This window comes from Pogona vitticeps, chromosome 2, assembly GCF_051106095.1.
Source record: "Pogona vitticeps strain Pit_001003342236 chromosome 2, PviZW2.1, whole genome shotgun sequence".
NCBI classification, from domain to species: Eukaryota; Metazoa; Chordata; class Lepidosauria; order Squamata; family Agamidae; genus Pogona; species Pogona vitticeps.
Window position 1 is genome coordinate 21200053 of NC_135784.1, and position 20851 is coordinate 21220903.

At 44.0% G+C, this 20851-nt stretch overlaps 1 protein-coding gene across 1 annotated transcript; it reads right to left on the reverse strand.

Annotated features, from left to right (window-relative positions):
• Window positions 1-2283: 2283 nt before the first annotated feature.
• Window positions 2284-20133, reverse strand: LOC110070484 (uncharacterized). The gene is made up of 6 exons (XM_020778167.3): window positions 18037-20133; window positions 15199-16260; window positions 9576-9696; window positions 9063-9145; window positions 7090-7216; window positions 2284-4598 (listed from the first exon to the last, which is right to left on the reverse strand). Exons 2-6 carry the CDS (start codon window positions 15967-15969, stop codon window positions 3433-3435), a joined length of 2268 nt encoding a protein of 755 aa, XP_020633826.3. The 5' UTR covers window positions 15970-16260; window positions 18037-20133; the 3' UTR covers window positions 2284-3432.
• Window positions 20134-20851: the final 718 nt, after the last annotated feature.

The following is a 20851-nucleotide window of genomic DNA, read 5'->3' on the forward strand; positions in this document are numbered from 1 at the left end:
AATTACTATTATTAATTACTATTACTATTATTATTATTATTACTATTACTATTATTTATTTATTTATTTATTTATTTATTTCGGAAACAGAGAGCGGGGTTTGTGTCCGCATGAATTACAAGAGAAAGAATTTTTTAAAAAATATATAGGACAAATGAAAAAGAACCAAAATGTTGGGGCACCTGAAAGGCTGTGGGAGCTTTTGAGGACTTTCATCATCATCATCTTAAGAACTGCAGAGTAGGAAGAGACCCTGTGGATCATTGAGTCCAGACCCTCGGAGCAGTTCATTTATTTATTTATTCAGTGTCATTTGCTTATCAAATTTATAAAAAACATTGACAGGTATTATATCATAAATGCAAGTTTTAATTTTAAAAAGTATCTGTTAAATAGCGACATTAGATAGATAGATAGATAGATAGATAGATAGATAGATAGATAGATAGATAGATAGATAGATAGATAGATAGATAGATAGATAGATAGATAGATAGATAGATAGATAGATAGATAGATAATGTCCATATTTAACATACTTTTTTAAAATTTAAATTTGTATTTATTATACAGTATATGTGTGCTGTTCCTAATATTGCAATTTTTTGTTGCTCTGATGTTATTTCTGAAATCTGCAACAGCATGTAATACTGTGTGACATTTCTTGATATTATTCTCGCAATGGGAACCACTGAAGTGTGTTTCATCCACAAGCGAAATGTTTCGATTGCCAGATCTCTGTATTTTGTTAGTTTTTCCAATTCTTTACTTTCAGCTCTGGCATCCCCTGGAATTGCAATGTCAATGATCCAGAGACCTTTCTTCGTTCTATTACTACTATGTCTGGTGTGTTATGTTCAAGGTGTCTCTCCGTTTGGATCCGGAAATCCCACAAGATCTTGACTTCCCCATTTTATGACACCTTCTCTACCTGACGTTCCCCAGGGTTTTCAGAAGCTGGGGCGTTATTATTACTTTTTTGCATACTCACTACTAGTACATTAATTTTGCCACTGTATCATATCTAACTTTGTAGTCTGTGCAATCTTTGGACACTCACAGATGAGGTGTGACACAGTTTCATCTTTTTCTTGGCGATGTCAACATTCACTGTTATGTAACGCAATATGTAATGCGAAAAATCTGTCAACCGAAACGTGCTTTGCCATAGGAACGGGGGCCGCGCTATAAACCCCCAGACACAATGCAACCTAGGGAAACGTCCTTCATACTGCGGGGGAGAAAAACATAAAACATAAACTGAGGCATTATTTTCAATGGATTTCCGTTTGTAAACTGAAAATTACGCTAACCGAGGCGTTCATAAACCGAGGTACTACTGTACTTCAAAAGGCCAGATGCAGGGGAGGAGAATCAGGAGACAGGTCTCTAGTTGTCTCTTGTGCTCCCAGAGGCATCTGGTGGGGCCACCGTGAGATCCAGGGAGCTGGATTTAGATGGGCCCTTGGGCTCTTTTGTTCTTATGTAAGTCACAGCATCGGAATCCAAGGAACTTTTGGAGGACTTAACTCACCAGACCCTCACTAATTCAATGGGACTACTTTAGTGTGACTTACTACGCCAAGCAACAGGATTTCAGCCTACCATCTGCAGATGCAAGCCGCAGCCACCATCAGACAGATGTAGCACAGTCCACCAAGACACAAAGCGAATCGAAGTGGAAGCATTTTACCTCCTCCAACCTCACATCAGCCCTGATAAACAAACCTTTGAAAGTCAACATTGGTAAGAGCTGCTTCCATGTGAACTATTGTGGTAATGGATGGCTTAGGCATAAAGAAATATCTCAACCTAAGATTTATGGGATTCATGGCATATGTACAGTATTTTGATTTGCAACAGTGAGTAGATCAAAAAAGTTTCCATTTCCATTATTTGATTACTTCACTTCCCCAGTCCTCCAGTTCTACCTGCTGTTAAATACCCAGATTTGTGAGCCAAATGAGAAGTTGGCAACCATATAATGGATAAGGCTAGCATCCTTATTGCAGACCACTCATGGTTAATGTATTGAACCCAATATGTCTCCAACCTGCAGTTCTTAGGCAGTGGGTCCCAAACCTTTTTGACTCATGGCTCCCTTGACTTACTGGCCACTGCTCCCCAATACAATATTTTGAGTGGGGGGAGGAGAAGTGGCGGGGGAGAATTCCCCAGACCCTCTGGCTGGGTTTGGCAGTGTGCCAGTGCACCGTTTGGAAACCAATGTTCTTAGGAAATTATGAGATTGGACTGTTACAACAAACAACAACACTGGTAACATTTCTGTTGAGGAGGACACCGGGACCCAATTGTACTGTACTGTCTCCTGTTTTGTTTCAGATCAACATAATTTCAGCAGAATATACAAAACTTGCATGGATTGGGAAAAAAAGCAAACCCATTCACAGCATTCTGTCTTCCCTTCTTCCCAGAAATCTTCGTTCTAAAACAGGAAATGTTTTGAATACAACACATCCTTCCTCTGTAAGGGGGACAGGCGGCAATGCAACTGCTCGTTCTGTTGGGCCTGTTTTTAGGGACAGCCATCAAGGGGTAGGACAGTGGCCTGCAGGCCTTACCCAGTTCCACTTCCAAATCGGGAGTTCCTGTTTGCAACTGAAGATGGGCCTTTGACAGAAGGAAGGGGTCAAAGCCAGCCAAACGAATCTTCCCCCATGGAGAGGCATAGGATGTAGAAACCCATCTTGGCTGGGCCACCTTCCCAAATCGTGGCTCCTGAACAGCAATGGGAAACTCAGAAATAAAAGCAAGGAGACCTTCCCCCGCCCCCTGCAGAAAGGATCTGCTTGCTATATTTGAAGCCGATACTGTCGGCTAAAGAACTTCAATGCTACAGAGATTTGACCCTATTATAACCTCTCCACCCAACTCACAAATCTGGTGCAAGACCAAACATTTATGTTCTTTCACACCTGACAATATACAATCGGAAGAGTGTCTTAAACCTACGTTCAAAAGAGTGTCTTAAACCTACGTTCAAAAGCTTCCCACACAGAGTGAAGATGCTTGAATTATTCACAAAAATGTCCAATTCATTCATATCCATTTGCTCTGTGGCTACTTAGATGTTCAGTCCAATCGTATCCTCTCAGCAGCCTAGGCTAATCAGATTCATGCCTCTGTACATTCCCCTCCCCCCCCCCCGGACAAAAACATAGTTTGTGGGAAAGGATCCCTCCACAATAGGACTGGAATTCTCTCTAAAGTTTATGTGCTTGATCTGTCCAAACAAAACTCCCTACACTTGATCCATGTGTCTTGGATCAATCTGAGACAAAATTCTCCCACATGAGGGAGATCAGAACCATTCATCTCCTCGGTGGATTCTCTTGACAATCAGTCCTTGATTTAAGTTTTTCTCATATCAAGAATCTGCATATGGAGAGTACAATATTTTTGTTTAGTTTTTCAAATGTTTTCCATCACTGAAGCATTTTCAACATGAAGACTATCTTTTGATTTCTCTCTAGAATGGCTTCTCTGATGACTGATCAAGGCAACTTTCTGAATGTAGCTTTTCCCACAATGCGAACATTGGTATGGTTTCACTCCAGTATGAATCCTCTGATGGTTCTTCAAATACTCTACCATGCTGAAACATTTCCCACACTGAGGACATTCGTACGGCTTCAACCCTGTATGAATCCTCTGATGGTTCTTTAAATATCTTCTCTGATTGAAGCACTTTCCGCATTGAGAACATTGGTGTGGTTTGTCTCCAGTATGAATCCTCTGGTGGTTTTTCAGACATTGAGTCCGGCTGAATCTTTTCCCACATTCAGGACACTTGTACGGCTTCTCTCCAGTATGAATCCTCTGATGAATGGTCAGATTCCTCCTCTGACTGAAGCTTTTCCCACACTGAGAACATTTGTAGGGTTTGACCAGGGTATGAATTCCCTGATGTCTCCTTAAGGCTTGTCTAGAAGTGAAGATCTTCCCACACTCGGGACATTCGTGCAGTTTCTCTCCAGTGTGAAGCTGCCGGTGGTTCATCAAATGTTCTCTCTGACCGAAACACTTCCTACAAAAAGAGCACTCGTACGGCCTCCCTTCGTTTTGAATTCCTTGATTGCTCTGCAGTGGGGTATAACTAAAGCTCCTCCCATGCGCTAGAGATTTCTCAGGCGTTTCTTCCACTTGATGGCTCTGATGCCCATCCAAATGACTCTTGACCCCGTGCTCAGAGAGTCCAGCTTCATTCCCTCCCACGATCATTCTCTGATGCTTACTAGAGAAAGAACTTTGTGGGAAGGCCTCCACCGACAAGGGACAACGTTCATGGTCCTCTCTGCCTGGCACCGTAAAGAGCATTTCTTCCCTTTTATGTGCTGCAGAACTGGCTAACTGGCTAACTATAGAAGTAAGAGCTCCCGGCGGTTCGTCAAATTCATCCTCTGTCTTTAGGGTCAGTTTCCCTTGTTCCTCTTGAGGTTCACATCCTTCCTCACACATCTTCAGCACGTTCCCTTGGCTTCTCGGCGGGACGGTCCAGGCATCGGCCTCTGGTACACTGATCCGGTGTCCCCCCCACTGTGAATTCTCCACCTTGAGCTGGCTTCCTGCTTCATCCCCTGCAAAGACAGAAAGAGGATTTCTATCCATACGTTCAGTCCGTCTATTCATAACCTTCCTTTGTCCCAAAAAAATGTTGGAGGGCAGCTTTACGGACAGTCAGAAAGACAAACAGGTCGGTTTTAGATCAGATCAAGTCTGAACCCTCAGTAGAAGCTAAAGTGACTAAACAGAAACTTTGGTACCCTGGGCACACCACAAGAAGACAAGACTTGCTGGACAAGACAGGTCACGCCCAGCCAACCGGAAGAGGAAGACCCAACGTGAGATGGGCAGACTTGATAAAGGAAGCCATGGCCTTTCAGTGGCATGACCAGAGAGGGGGGTTGTTAAGGACAGAATCTTTGATCGGTCATAATTTCATAAGGTTGCTGTAAGTTAGAAAAGATTTAATGACATCTAGGATTAATGTCTATGAGCAATATAGGGTCCATGGAAGGAACATATTCAGACATCTCAGGACCATCGGTTGGAAGCTGGAGTAGGGGAAGACCTCCTGCTTTGAAGCCCCGCTTCTCGGATCTCATCTGACTGGCCACTGCTGAAAGCAGAACGCTGGGCTAGAACCACAGAATAATAGAGTTGAAGGGGGGCTATAAGGTCATCAAGTCCAAACCCCTGCTTAGTGCAGGATTCCAAATCCAGAGTAGATCTGACAGATCTACTGAAGTTTTTGGTTCCATTGTTGTACTGCTCTAACAATTAAGAAGTTTTTTTTTCTGACATTCAGCTTAACTCTGGATTCCTGGAGCTTGACCCCATTACTACATGCCCTGCACTCGGGAGTTCCAAATAGAACTGGAATTTTTAGCATGTATATATTACTGAAACAGCGACGTCTACGTTGGCTTGGGCATGTCATGAGAATGGCTGATGGTTGGATTCCAAAAGATCTCCTGTATGGAGAATTAGTGCAGGGAAGCTGCCCCCGAGGGAGACCACAGCTGTGATACAAGGATATCTGCAAGCGGGAATCTGAAGGCCTTAGGAATGGACCTCAACAGATGGGAAACCCTGACATCTGACCGTTCAGCCTGGAGGCAGGCGGTGCATCACGGCCTCTCCCAATGTGAAGAGACCCTTGTCCAGCAGGCTGAGGCAAAGAGGCAGTCACGAAAGCAGCAAAATCAGGGAGCTAGATGGGGTACACATTGGATTTGTCTCCAGTGTGGAAGGGATGGTCACTCTCGAATTGGCCTCTTCAGCCACACTAGACGCTGTTTCAAGTCCTCCATACAGAGCATGTTACCATAGTCTCTCGAGACTGAAGGATGCCTAATCTAATCTAATCCCATCTAATGTAAAGCACTCTGGAAGGACTGAGAACAGACCCCACCCTTCCTCAGACTGTATAGAAGCATCTATGGTGCTTTGTGGTGTTCAACAGAAGGAGATCACTGATTGGGGAGAAACATCAGGACCTCCACAGCCTCAGCAGGCATTGTACCAACCTCTACCATCCTCCAGGACCGATTTGCAGAACTGCCAATCCATCTACTTTGGTACACAGAAAGCGGCAGGAGCAGCAGCTACAGGGTGGGTCTTAAATGAGGGACTGAGGAGACAAAAGGGAGGGGAGACCTTCCTAGAAAACACGGTTTAAGGCTTGAGGTTCACTTGCCCAACCAGCGACAGTCCATATAATGGCCACTTTCCTCTGGGTTTTCCCAGCACTTTCCCCACCCTATATTCACTCACTGTGGAAGGAACTGGAAACTCTCGCAGCACAGTGGTTAAACTGCAGCACTGCAGGGAAAACTCTGCTCATTACTAGAGAGAGGGGCTTTGTATTGGTAGGCACGGGTAGCTGGCCAGATTAACACCTGACCCCCAGACCCCGCTGGACCATTTACTACGTGGTGTGCATGGCTGGCATCCTCATCAGCTCCTCAATGGTGGCCGTAGCCTAGCTGCTGCAGTACTGCCTCCCTGCTCACCCGGCCACTGTGCAGCTGAACAGGGAGACCCGTCCTTCCACTCCCTTGCTGGAGTGGTCGGGTGAGCAGGGAGGCAGGGCTGCAGCCGGGCTACTGCCACCATTGAGGAGCTGATGATGATGCCAGACATGCACACCACGTAGTAAATGGTCCAGTAGGGTCTGGGAGCAGGTGTTAATCAGGCCGGCCACCTGTGGCCACCAGGCCGGCCATCTCTACTCATGACCTGGGTTCAATCCTAAGTAGCTGGGTTGAGGTTCATTCAACCTTCCATCCTTCTGAGATCAGTAAACTGAGTACCCAGCTTGCTGGGGAAGGGGGCAAGGTGCGTGATGAAATAGTAATCCCCCCCCAGAGAGTGCTTTTAAGTGCCATGGGGTGGTAGATAAGCAGCATGCTTTGCTTTTTGCTTTTTTTAAATGCTTTGTTTCTTTCCAGAGGTAGGCATTTAGGATCTGAAAGAAAAACCTATGTCCGTCTCTCAATTCTTTCCACATTAATGAATGGCCAGTCCTTCCTGGATTTAGTGGAATGGAGTAACCGAGCCGCTTACCCAAGAAGTCCATGCTGCCTGAAGCCTCTTGCAAGACCTTCCAGACAACGGTCGGCTGACTTGGCTGGGGCCGGCTCTGACAGTCTCTTTGCGCCGGTGGGATCGTTTCCTTGCGATCCACTGGTTCCTGCAAAGAGGAGAAAAAGAAACAGCCACCCTTTCTCTGTCAGATTTGGTTACAGGAGAAAGGGGATACATCCCACACTAACCCAATCCCACCCTCAAATTAATTGATTGCCACAAATATACGGTGAAAAAGATTTTTTTTAAAAAAAAGCACATGGCTTCGTATTTTGGGATGAGGTCAGGTAAGTGACTTGGATGACGCTCAGGGCTAGGTTTTCTCTTCCTAAGAGCTACACAAGATCTAGAAAGTGTGGGGGGGGGGGGAGCTTTTAATTTTATTAGTTAAAATTTAATAGCTAAAAAAAAACCCAGCAATTGAATGCTGTTGTTCGCCAAAAGAAAAAGTTATTGATTTAGTTTTTTATTTGATTTATATCAACTGCTTTAGAACTACTGGATAGCTCAGCAGTTTAGGCATCTGGCTGTGGACCCAAAGGCTAGGAGTTCAATTCCCCACACGTGCCTCCTTGAGAGGGGCCAGACGCCATGATCCAGAGAACCCCATCTAGCACTGCAGTGTTATTACTTATTTACTTAAATATTATTTATTTATTTATTTTAAATAGTTTATTATTTCATCTCTCTCCTCTAGCGGGCATGCTACTCTGGGAGGTTTACAAATTTAAAAAAGGGGGGAAAGGAAGGGGAGGAGAAAAGGAGGAAGAGAGGAAAGTGGTAAAAATATGAGGAAAAATCAAAACAGGAAGTAAGGGGGCATCCACTGAAGCTCCCTCCTCAAGGCTAAATCTGCTGTGCTGGGATGCTTCCAGCGTCAGAAAAACACGTTACTTCCTCCAGATCTTCAATTTCTTTCCCTCAAGAAGTGGGGTTCAAGTGTGCCTGATCAGGACCAGCCTTGGGCCTGAATGCAGACTGTGAGTCGTGATCTGAATGAACAACTGGGTGTCAGGTCAGCAAGGCTGATGCTTAAGCACCTTCTTAAAAGCCCTATAGACATTTATAGACTTCTAGGAAAAAACAGAACCCTGTACGTATTCATCACAGCTGGCATTTATCCCTGGAATTAGCCTTTCACAGATAGACAGATTGATTGACTGACTGATTATTTATTTATTTACTTATTTAGTATATTTTTAACCTGCCTTTCCCATTTAAAAAAGGACCCAAGGCATGTTACATCATTAAAAGATAATATTTAAAGCTACAGACAGTAAGTAAATAAATACTAAAATGGATCAAGCAAACACCACTCTAAGAAATGGTAAATAAAAGCAATGCTAAAACACGTTTCTAAGCAGTAAGGCACAACCATCCATTTAAAAATCCCCCTCGGGCAGTCAGCCACTGAAGGAAAACTTGACTGATGAGAAAGGTCTTGATCTGCTTGTGGAAGGACAGCAAAGATGGAGTCAGCCTGGCCTCCAGTGGGAGGGAGTTCCAGAGTCTGGGAGCAGCAACAGAGAAGACTTTCTCCCGTATCTCCACCAAAAGCACCTGTGAAGGTGACAAAACTGAGAGAAAGTTCTCCCCTGATGATCTTCACATCTGAGCAGGCTTATAATGAGTGACACAGTCCTTGAGATCGCTTGGACCCAAGCCGTTTAGGGCTTTACAGGTTAGAACCAGCACTAAATGCCAGGTGTGACAAACACAGGCACCTGATTTTTCCTAGAGCTCTATAAAGGTCCACAGGACTCTTAGAAAGGTAGTCAAGCATCAGCTGGTCACAAATGAAAAATATAAAACATTGATCTGTACTGATCCTGTCTAGGTGGCAGGAGGATATGTCTCAACCTAACATCTATGGGGGCAGCCACACTGGTGCATATGTCTGGGGCCCCTAGATCCTGCTCATAACAAAATTGAATCACCACCATGTGATGTACCTCTTTCACACCAGTTTGGACCATCTCCTGTCCTTTAGGAGAAAGGAACGAACTGGATTGGCTTGGGTACTTCATTGCACTGCCTGAAAAAGTCAGAAAGAAGATTTCAGAAAGGGAAGCTCTTCACCCGTTCAACGCAGAATATCGAAACAAAGCGTCCAAATTTTAAAAGGGAGCAAACAAACTTTAGCAACAGGTGCAACTTCTTTTAAAAACCATTCATATGTTATTTTAAGGGACCAATCTAAATATTTCAATGGTACCACCTAAAATTACAGAGGTTATGGAGTTCGATTTCCATGAAAAATAGAAGCCAAGCCTTGTCTTCCGTAGTGGAGCGGAAGTCAGACATCTAGCTGGTCTGATGCCCTGTATGGCCCTCTGTGTTTCCCCAAATCTCTTCTGCCAACAGACTGATGGAGGTGCCTTGGCTTTACTCTCCACCTGGTCTGATATTCTGCAGCCCGTCGATGCAAATGAAGCAGAACACTCGACAGACGAATGAATCCTTACCTGACACACGAATCCCCACGTCACCATTGGGTTCCACTTCTTTGCAGATCTGTCCTTTTGCAGGGTTCGAGGGCTTTCCTTCTGCTTCCAGGAAATCCAAACACTCCTCTTTCAGTGGCCTCTGAAGTGTAAAGGAGAAGTAAAGAAACAGGAGGAACGTGGCTGGAGGAGGCTCTTGTATGGGCACAACTGTAGGTGTGGTTATATTGTGCTATATATATGGTAAAGGAGGGAGGGGGAAACAGGGGAAAAATTTACATGCATTATTGGAGCTGGCCACTAGAGGATGCCAGAGATCATGCTATGTACTCTTCTTCTTCATGGATTGCTGCCTTGTCGTGGCGAAGGGGCTTGAGTAACTCAGAGAAACTATGGGCTATGCCGTGTAGGGACACCCAAGACGGACAGGTCATAGTGGAGAGTTCCGACTAAACGCAATCCACCTGGAGTAGGAAATGGCAAGCCACTCCAGTATCTTTGCCAAGAACGCCCCATGATCAGAAACAAAAGGCTAAAAGATATGACGCTGGAAGATGGGCCCCTCAGGTCGGAAGGCGTCCAACATGCTACTGAGGAAGAGCGGAGGACAAGTACAAGTAGCTCCAGAGCTAATGAAGTGGTTGGGCCAAAGCCGAAAGGACGCTCAGCTGTGGACGTGCCTGGAAGTGAAAGGAAAATCCAATGCTGCAAAGAAAAATACTGCATAGGAACCTGGAATGTAAGATCTATGAACATTGGGAAGCTGGAGGTGGTCAAACAGGAGATGGCAAGAATAAACATCGACATCCTGGGCATCAGTGAACTAAAATGGACAGGAATGGGTGAATTCAGCTCAGATGATTATCATATCTACTATTGTGGACTAGAATCCCGTAGAAGGAATGGAGTAGCCCTCATAGTCAACAAAAGAGTGGGAAAAGCTGTAATGGGATACAATCTCAAAAATGATAGAATGATGTCAATACGAATCCAAGGCAGACCATTCAACATCACAATAATCCAAGTTTATGCACCAACCAGCATTGCTGAGGAGACTGAAATTGAACAATTCTATGAAGATTTACAACACCTTCTAGAACTGACACCAAAGAAAGATGTTCTTCTCATTCTAGGGGACTGGAATGCTAAAGTAGGGAGCCAAGAGATAAAAGGAACAACAGGGAAGTTTGGCCTTGGAGTTCAGAACGAAGCAGGACAAAGGCTAATAGAGTTTTGTCAAGAGAATAAGCTGGTCATCACAAACACTCTTTTCCAACAACACAAGAGGCGACTCTATACATGGAAATCACCAGATGGGTAATATCGAAATCAGATTGATTATATTCTCTGCAGCCAAAGATGGAGAAGCTCTATACAGTCAGCAAAAACAAGACCTGGAGCTGACTGCGGTTCTGATCATCAGCTTCTCATAGCAAAATTCAAGCTTAGACTGAAGAGATTAGGAAAAACCACTGGGCCACTCAGGTATAATCTAAACCAAATCCCTTATGAATACACAGTGGAAGTAAAGAACAGATTTAAGGAACTAGATTTGGTGGACAGAGTGCCTGAAGAACTTTGGATAGAGGCTCGTAACATTGTCCAGGAGGCAGCAACGAAAACCATCCCAAAGAAAAGGAAATGCAAGAAAGCAAAGTGGCTGTCCAACGAGGCCTTAGAAATAGCAGAGAGGAGAAGGGAAGCAAACTGCAAGGGAGATAGGGAAAGTTACAGAAACTTGAATTCAGACTTCCAAAGAATAGCAAGGAGAGACAAGAGGGCCTTCTTAAATGAACAATGCAAAGAAATAGAGGAAGATAACAGAAAAGGAAAGACCAGAGATCTGTTCAGGAAAATTGGACATATTAGAGGAACATTTTGCGCAAAGATGAACATGATAAAAGACAAAAATGGGAGGGACCTAACAGAAGCAGAAGACGTCAAGAAGAGGTGGCAAGAATACACAGAGGAATTATATCAGAAAGATGTGGATATCCCGGACAACCCAGACAATGTAGTTGCTGACCTTGAGCCAGACATCCTGGAGAGCGAAGTCAAGTGGGCCTTAGAAAGCCTGGCTAACAACAAGGCCAGTGGAGGTGATGGCATTCCAGTTGAACTATTTAAAATCTTGAAAGATGATGCTGTTAAGGTGCTACATTCAATATGCCAGCAAGTTTGGAAAACTCAACAGTGGCCAGAGGATTGGAAAAGATCAGTCTACATCCCAATCCCAAAGAAAGGCAGTGCCAAAGAATGCTCCAACTACCGTACAATTGCACTCATTTCGCACGCTAGCAAGGTTATGCTCAAAATCCTCCAAGGTAGGCTTCAGCAGTATGTGGACCGAGAACTCCCAGAAGTACAAGCTGGATTCCGAAGAGGCAGAGGAACTCGAGACCAAATTGCTAACTTGCGCTGGATTATGGAGAAAGCCAGAGAGTTCCAGAAAAATATCTACTTCTGCTTCATTGACTATGCGAAAGCCTTTGACTGTGTGGACCACAGCAAACTATGGCAAGTTCTTAAAGAAATGGGAGTGCCTGACCACTTTATCTGTCTCCTGAGAAACCTATATGTGGGACAGGAAGCAACAGTTAGAACTGGTCATGGAACAACTGAGTGATTCAAAAATGGGAAAGGAGTACGGCAAGGCTGTATATTGTCCCCCAGCTTATTTAACTTATATGCAGAATACATCATGCGGAAGGCTGGACTGGAAGAAACCCAAGCCGGAATTAAGATTGCCGGAAGAAATATCAACAACCTCCGATATGCAGATGATACCACTCTGATGGCAGAAAGTGAGGAGGAATTAAAGAACCTTGTAATGAGAGTGAAAGAGGAGAGTGCAAAAAACGGTCTGAAACTCAACATCAAAAAAAACTAAGATCATGGCCACTGGTCCCATCACCTCCTGGGAAATAGAAGGGGAAGATATGGAGGCAGTGTCAAATTTTATCTTCCTGGGCTCCATGCTCACTGCAGATGGAGACAGCAGCCCTGAAATTAAAAGGCGCCTTCTTCTTGGGAGGAAAGCGATGACAAATCTGGACAGCATCTTGAAAAGCAGAGACATCACCTTGCCAACAAAAGTCCGAATAGTCAAAGCTATGGTTTTTCCTGTCGTGATGTATGGAAGTGAGAGCTGGACCATAAAGAAAGCAGACCGCCGAAGAATTGATGCCTTTGAATTGTGGTGCTGGAGGAGGCTCTTGAGAATCCCCTGGACTGCAAGGAGAACAAACCTATCAGTTCTAAAGGAAATCAACCCTGAATGCTCACTGGAAGGACAGATCCTGAAGCTGAGGCTCCAGTACTTTGGCCATCTCATGAGAAGAAAAGACTCCCTGGAAAAGACCCTGATGTTGGGAAAGTGTGATGGCAAGAGGAGAAGGGGACGACCGAGGATGAGATGGCTGGACAGTGTCTGCGAAGCAACCAACATGAACCTGACACAACTCCGGGAGGCAGTAGAAGACAGGAGGGCCTGGCGTGCTCTGGTCCATGGGGTCACGAAGAGTCGGACACGACTAAACGACTAAACACACACACTCTTCACTAACAGGTCCTGTATTTTTCCGTGTATAAGACACTACTTTTACACTACAAATCGAGGGGCATCTTTTATACATAAGTAAGCTGAGATGGCTGAGGAGAGAACAAAAAGGCACATATCTTGCTTCTGTAAACAGGCTTCCTGCAGTCATGAGGCTTAGCTTCCCACAATCACAAGGCTTATCTTCCTCCAATCACGAGCCTTATGGAACTAACGTCAGCTGATGCTAATCAAACCAATTGGAACAGAACTCATTGGAGGTGGAGCCTGTGGGCTCAGATTCAACAGGGACTCATCATGTCAGAGCGTTCTGAGCCCAGAGGCTGAATACTCAAAGCTACTTTTTTCTTAATTTTGGGGTTAGCAAAGGGGGGTGTCTTATAAACAGGGACATGTTATAAACGTAAAAATACAGTATTCACAGTCTCTTGCTCCCTCTACTGGCATTGATACATGTGGATTTTTTTCTTTTTATGGATTTTTTTCTTTCACATTTTTTATATTTTCAGACTGTGGATAATGATCCCACAGATACAGATGTCTTACTGTATCTTCCTGTCTCTTTGTTTAATCACCAAAAGCTTCCCAAGCAATGTTCCAACTACAGTGGTGCCCCACTTGGTGACAATAATCCATTCCAGAAAAATCTCTGTTAAGCGAAATCGCTGTCAAGCAGAAAAAAAAAACCATTGGAATGCACTGAAAACTGGTCAATGCGTTCCAATGGGGAAATACCTCATCGTCCAGCGAAGATTGCCCATAGAGAACCGCCGATCAGCTGTTAAAAATCGCTGTCTTCCAAAGCAGGGGTTTGGAAAGCAGCCATTTTGCGAAGGGAGGGAAGCCATTTTGCGGAACCGGAAAAATCATTGTATAGCAAACAAACGGTTCGCGAAGCAGGCTCCTAATCAATGTAATGTGGATTTCCCCCATAGGAACCATCATTTTGCGATCGCAAAAATGTCATCGTTAAGCGATTTTGACGTCATGTGGGGTAAGTGTCTAGCAGGGCACCACTGTATCTCTTGTACCCTCCTATGCTAGGAAAATATCTCATTTATAAAGGTCCCTATTGCAAATAGCTTGAAAGGGCCAAAGACTCAACCAAAATATAGCATGGTACCTTTACATTTAAAAGTACAGGGTGTGGAATACCAAAAATTGTTACAGAATTAATATGAACAAATTGCGGTATTATGCGCATACAGCTATGGCACAGCTACCATCAATGCCAACAAATTGGAGCAAGTTTAGAGAAGAGCAACAAGGATGATCAATGGAAACAATTACTTAAGGAGGTGGTGAGCGCTCCAATGCTGGAGGCATTCAAGAGAAAATTGGATAACCATCTCTCAGGTCTGCTTTTATTTGGATTCCTGAAATGAGAAGGGGGTTGGACTCAATGGCCTTATAGGCTCCTCCCAATTCTATTATTCTATAATTCTCTGAATGACCATTTATTGATCATTGTTCATCATAATGGTGAATTTGGAAAGGAACATGGTAAAATGGGTTGTGTAGAAAATTAGGAATATATCTGTCTTCAGACTTCTGTATTAAGGCAAAATATGATTATAAATAAAACAGTTATTATTATTATTATTATTATTATTATTATTATTATTATTATTATTATTATTATTATTATTATTATTATTATTATTATTATTATTATATAATGATAATGATAATGATAATGATAATGATAATGATAATGATAATGATAATGATAATAATAATAATAATAATAATAATAATAATAATAATAATAATAATAATAATAATAATAATAATAATAATAATAATAATAATAATAATAAACAGGAATAACAACCACCAATAGGACCAATAAAGAAAAGTTAAATTTGTGTGTGGTAAATTTTGCAAGGGTGGAATTCTCTTCAGTTGGAGCATCTCAAGCACTCAAAAATGTTTAATGAGAGGAGGGTACAGCTGATGGGTCAGGATAATTTCTGTCTTGTCAACTGATATGAATCTATCAATTTTTAATCAAATATCTTAGACAACCTAATTCATCTCCTATGACCTCTTTGTGACTCTGAAAACTAATTATTAGAGCGTTACCTCCCACTTCCCTTTCTGTTTCTGTTGCTGGCTCACGAGGAAGTCGTCCACCAGGGCCACGGCCTGGGAACACGTGCCTGGCCCTCCTGCCCGGATCCAGCCCCGGAGGTCCGGGGGAAGGCTGGCCAGGAACTGCTCCAGGATCAGCAGCTCCAGGATCTGCTCCTTGCTGCGTCTCTCCGGCCTCAGCCACCGGTGGCAAAGCTCCTGGAGGTGGCTGTGAAGCCTCCGGGGGTCTTCCACCTCCTGGCAGGAGAAGTCCCTGAAGTGCTGGCGCTGCTTCTCCATCCTCAGGGCATCCTTTCTCAAGATCATGGTCTTCACTTTCCCATAATCCTCTTTGTCTTGGGTGTCCAGGCTTCGAAAGGCCTCTTCCATTTCTCCACTCAGTGCTGGCAGGAGCCGGGCCACCCACTCTCCTACAGGCCACCGGCAGGCGTTGGCCACTTGCTCAAACGAGGCCAGAAAGGCTTTGGTATCATCCCACGGCACTGCCTCCAGCATCACAAGGTCTGTCTCTCCTGCATTCACAGGCTGCATAGTCTTCAGGAATTCCTGCCACTGGTCTTCCCACTGATGCATTAAACCCTCGCATGGAGCCCTTTCACCCTCTTGCAGTCTTCCCTGTCTGAATCGCCCTTCCATGTTGTCAGGCTGAACTGTACTGGTGGCTTTTGCCGCTCTTAACTGGTCCTCTCTTGGGTTCCAGTTTGGCACATCGGTGCTCCTTTTCTCCTGACACAAGTCTCGTTTTATTCTTTCTAATTGCATTTTAAAAAAGAGAGCTAAATCATCTTAAGATTTCCTGAAAGCAAAAAGACGTGAGAAAAAAAAAGTCTACACTGAGGAAGAAGAGATGACCTTTCTGAATGATAGATGATCCTTTGCTCTCAATTCTTTAAAATCTTGCTAGAATTATGGAGGAGAGGGAAAAAACACCAGTCCCTCCCTCTTCCACAGGTGTTCTTGCATTGCTATAGGAAGAGTCAGCAAGGATGACAAGAGTTCCTCAGCAGCAGAAGCTCAGGTGAGGGATTCTTGAGACGAAAAGGAAGCTCACCCCTGAGTGAAAAAGAAAAAAATGGGATAGGGAAAACAGCAAAAGGAGAAAACCCTAGCGTTCCCTGGTAGGCTCCTATTTTGCTTAGCTTCCAAAATCTGATGGGATTGAGGGTCCTCATGGCAGTGTGGACACGGGTGTGTGTTGTTTTACATGCCACCAAGCTGCTTCCAATTTATGGTACCCTAATGGGGAGGTTGACCCAACTCCGGAAGGCAGTGGAGGATAGGAGGGCCTGGCGTGCTCTGGTCCATGGGGTCACAAAGAGACGGACACGACTAAACGATGAATGGAGTTTTTTGAGCTATGTGAGATGTTCAAGGAGTGGCTTATGATTTGTCAACTCCCCTTCCCCATGAGTTTCCTTGGATGAGCAGAGATTTGAACCTACGCTTTCTGAATATTACACTAACACTCTGTCCGTTACACTGTACTGGCTCTGGCACCACTGCCCTATCACACCAGAAGAAAACAGGAATGGGTAGCTATTACCCCCCATATCAGTGGTTCCTAACTTTGGGTCTCCAGATGTTCTTGGACTACAACTCTCAGAAATCCTAGCCAGCACAGCTAGTGGTGAAGGTTTCTGGGAATTCAAGGCCAAGAACATCTGGGGACCCAAGGTTGGGAACCACTGCTCTATAAGTCTCGTGAAAGTTATTTGATGTATTCTTGAAAGCTATTTGACTTGAAAGTTATTTGACTTTATCTCCCATTAGCTTCTGCAGAGGAACGTGGTGAAAAATGATATGTAATGGTGTGGAGGAGGGGACTACTTACCACCAGCTGTGCTAGTTCAAATTTGGTATGGGTTGGAAGATGGAAGGATATTTAAAAGAACCACTGCAGCTCTGTGGTAAAGAATAGGGTTTCCACACAGTTTTCAGCACAGGTTGAATCCCTGAGGCCTGTAGGTACAGCTAGGGAAAAGCCTACCTGAAATCAAGCAGAACTGCCACTAAATCAATGTAGTAATAAACATCATTGATTTTGATCAACGAGGTAGCCCCTTACATCCATGCTCCCTGAGGATGATGGCAACTCTAGCCAACGTTCAGAAGATTGATTCAGATGCCACAATGCTTAGAATCATCATATGGCAACTTCCTCTTTCTGTATATAAAATGCTACTTACAGTGGTGCCTCGCTAGACGATGATAATCCCTTCCACTGAAATCGCTGTCTAGCGAAATCATTGTCTAGCGAAAAGCAAATCGTCATCTAGCGAAAATCGGTTTGTGAAGCAGGAACCAAACGTTGTCCAGATAAATTCCCCCATAGGAATCACTGTTTTGCGAATCACTATAGCGATCGCAAAAAGTCAATGTCTAGCGAAAAAACTGTCATGCGGGGTAACTGTCTAGCGAGGCACCACTGTATTTCTTTTTAATTTAATTTTTATTGCAAGGTACTTTGGGGGTCTCCTCTTATCGTGATGATACAATTTACAAATATCCAAATAAATATTTTCCAACAAAAGAAAACATCTTGGGGAACAAACTATTGGGGGGGGGAAGTAATTTCTGGACTGTAACGGCAACGAATTACTCGTTACAAGTAACTGCCCCGAGCTACGAGCGCCCTTTCATCCCCTAGCTTCCAAATTTGGAGTCCCTTTTGTGACTCCCATCACCCACCCAGTCCCCTGCAGCCAGTCTGAAAGACCCGTAGCAGGCACCCCAAAATCATCGCATAACCTCCGTCTTCCGCCCATCCCTCTCAATGGGGGAGACCTCGCTTTGGGCACGGCTGGTCACCCCCTTTTTATGCCCGCTCACCTCCCAGCACTTCTCAATGGGAAAAGCTCCTTGTGTTTGCCCAGCATCTCCCCCACTTCCGGGAGGACGCTCTAGGAGCCGTCATCAGAGGGCAAGGAACCATAGAATTGACCCGACTCCGTGTGCCCAGATCGCTTCCTCGCAGAAGGCGATCTGGCAGCGTCACGTAGACGCTCTATGGTCTCTCCATCTGTCGCACCAGGAGGCCCTTTAGCAAGAAATATTAATAATACTTTATGGAAGGGAAAGAGAAACATTCCTTAAGGCGTAGAATTCATTGAAACACCCCGACTGGTGGAAATAGTTGGAGGGACACCTAATTAAAAGGCATGTCTACATTTAACTGGATTTGATTTAGATTTAATTTAAATCGAGAAGCCTAAATTCAGGGCTGGAGGTTGAAGACCGAAAAGGCAAAAGGGACAGAAATTGCTTTTTTTTTTTTTTGGAACGACAGTACTGCAATTAATGTCATCAGCAACCTTCCCCATCTCTGGTCAAATTTGTTTTAAAAGGGGGATGGAAATTAAAAAGGGAAAAACTGGTATCTGGTGTGCATATGACAGAAAGAGCTCTTGGTTTGAAGGGAAAGTAACAGTGGTTGGGATTGAAAGACCATAAGTCATAGATTCATAGGATAGTGAAGTTGGAAGGGGCCTCTAAGGCCTTCGGGTCCAACCCATTTCTAAATCTTTCATTTTCCCCTCATAGGGCTTGATTTCCAGCCTCCTGATCATCCTTGTTGCCCTTATTGGTGGAATATGGAGTACTTCTCATAGCAACAAATAAAAAGACTTCCTGTCAATGGGACTTTGCTACAAATTTAGTGGTGTGTTGTTGTTTTCTTGGCTTCAAACCATAACAGTTTCAGCAGAATACACAAAACCACTCCTGCTGTTAAAATACATTCAAAATACTTGATTTCCAGATATACCAAGAGATACAACCTGCCACCATGTTCCCCCCAAAATAAGACAGGGTCTTATGTTAATTTTTGCTCCAAAAACTGCATTCGGGTTTATTTTCAGGGGATGTTTTAATTTTTTCATGTACCACAATCTTTGTTCAAATACAGTCATGGCATCTTCTTCTGGTTGCTGCACAATGGTGGAGGGCAGGGTTTAACTTAACTGAGGCTTATTTTTGTGTTACCATGACAATTTCAGCAGAATATATGAAACTTTTATTTTTAAAGCATTCAAATTATTCCAGCTTCCCTTCACCAAAATTTCTCAATTACAAGAACGAAAATCAGAGTAGTACTTTGAAATCAGCCATTCCTTCTCTTGGGCATATTTACAGCTACCAACTTCTAGGATTGTGACTTGGTGGTTGTTTCACACTTGTAACCAAAAATCTCATCCCAAACGGCTCCACTCATATGAACTGTCAGTTCCCGTTTCCTATTGACGGTGGGCATTTTGCAAAGGGAGAGGGGTTATCGGTGCCCCCACACTGATGCATGATGTAGAAAACCTGACCATTCCCCAGTGATGGAGAGGTAAACTGAAAAAAGTACATGTTCATGATGACAGTCTCTGTAGCCCCCACCCCAGCAAAACAAGTCCCAAAATACAGACAATTGGACTGGTTCGTACCAACAAATGAGGAACATGAATTTTGTAAACCTAATGGCTCTTGACTGCTCATTTAAATTCAAATCACCTTCAAATACAGTACATAGCAACAGGGGCAGCTTACCATAATCTTATGTTCCTGAGAGAAATCCAATTAGCTTTTAGCTACTGTGAGAATGTCAGAGTGCAGAAAGGCCTAAGCAAAGTGATGAATGATGTCACATCCCTGCTGCTTAGAAAGTCCCATGACTGTGACCTTTGTAAGTCCTGGCTCCACTGCACTCCCATCCCTCAACCTTCCCCATCACAGCCATCTAATGTGAACAGTGGCCCCTGAGAATCACAGAAATACAGTAGAACCTCCTTATCCATGGGATCAGTATCCACTGAGTCACTTATCCACAGTCTGAAAAAATATTACAAATATTAAAAGAAAAATGTTGAGATATATACCAGAACTGGCCACTAGAAGGAGCCAGAGACCATGCTATGTACAGCATTTGCTAGCGAAATAGATTTCCATGTGGTCATTACCAGAAAGAGGAGAGTGCAAAAAACGGTCTGAAACTCAACATCAAAAAAACTAAGATCATGGCCACTGGTCCCATCACCTCCTGGGAAATAGAAGGGGAAGATATGGAGGCAGTGTCAAATTTTATCTTCCTGGGCTCCATGATCACTGCAGATGGAGACAGCAGCCCTGAAATTAAAAGGCGCCTTCTTCTTGGGAGGAAAGCGATGACAAATCTGGACAGCATCTTGAAAAGCAGAGACATCACCTTGCCAACAAAAGTCCGAATAGTCAAAGCTATGGTTTTTCCTGTCGTCATGTATGGAAGTGAGAGCTGGACCATAAAGAAAGCAGACCGCCGAAGAATTGATGCCTTTGAATTGTGGTGCTGGAGGAGGCTCTTGAGAATCCCCTGGACTGCAAGGAGAACAAACCTATCAGTTCTAAAGGAAATCAATCCTGAATGCTCACTTGAAGGACAGATCCTGAAGCTGAGGCTCCAGTACTTTGGCCATCTCATGAGAAGAAAAGAGTCCTTGGAAAAAACCTTGATGTTAGGAAGGTGTGATGGCAAGAGGAGAAGGGGACGACCGAGGATGAGATGGCTGGACAGTGTCTGCGAAGCAACCAACATGAACCTGACACAACTCCGGGAGGCAGTAGAAGACAGGAGGGCCTGGCGTGCTCTGGTCCATGGGGTCACGAAGAGTCGGACACGACTAAACGA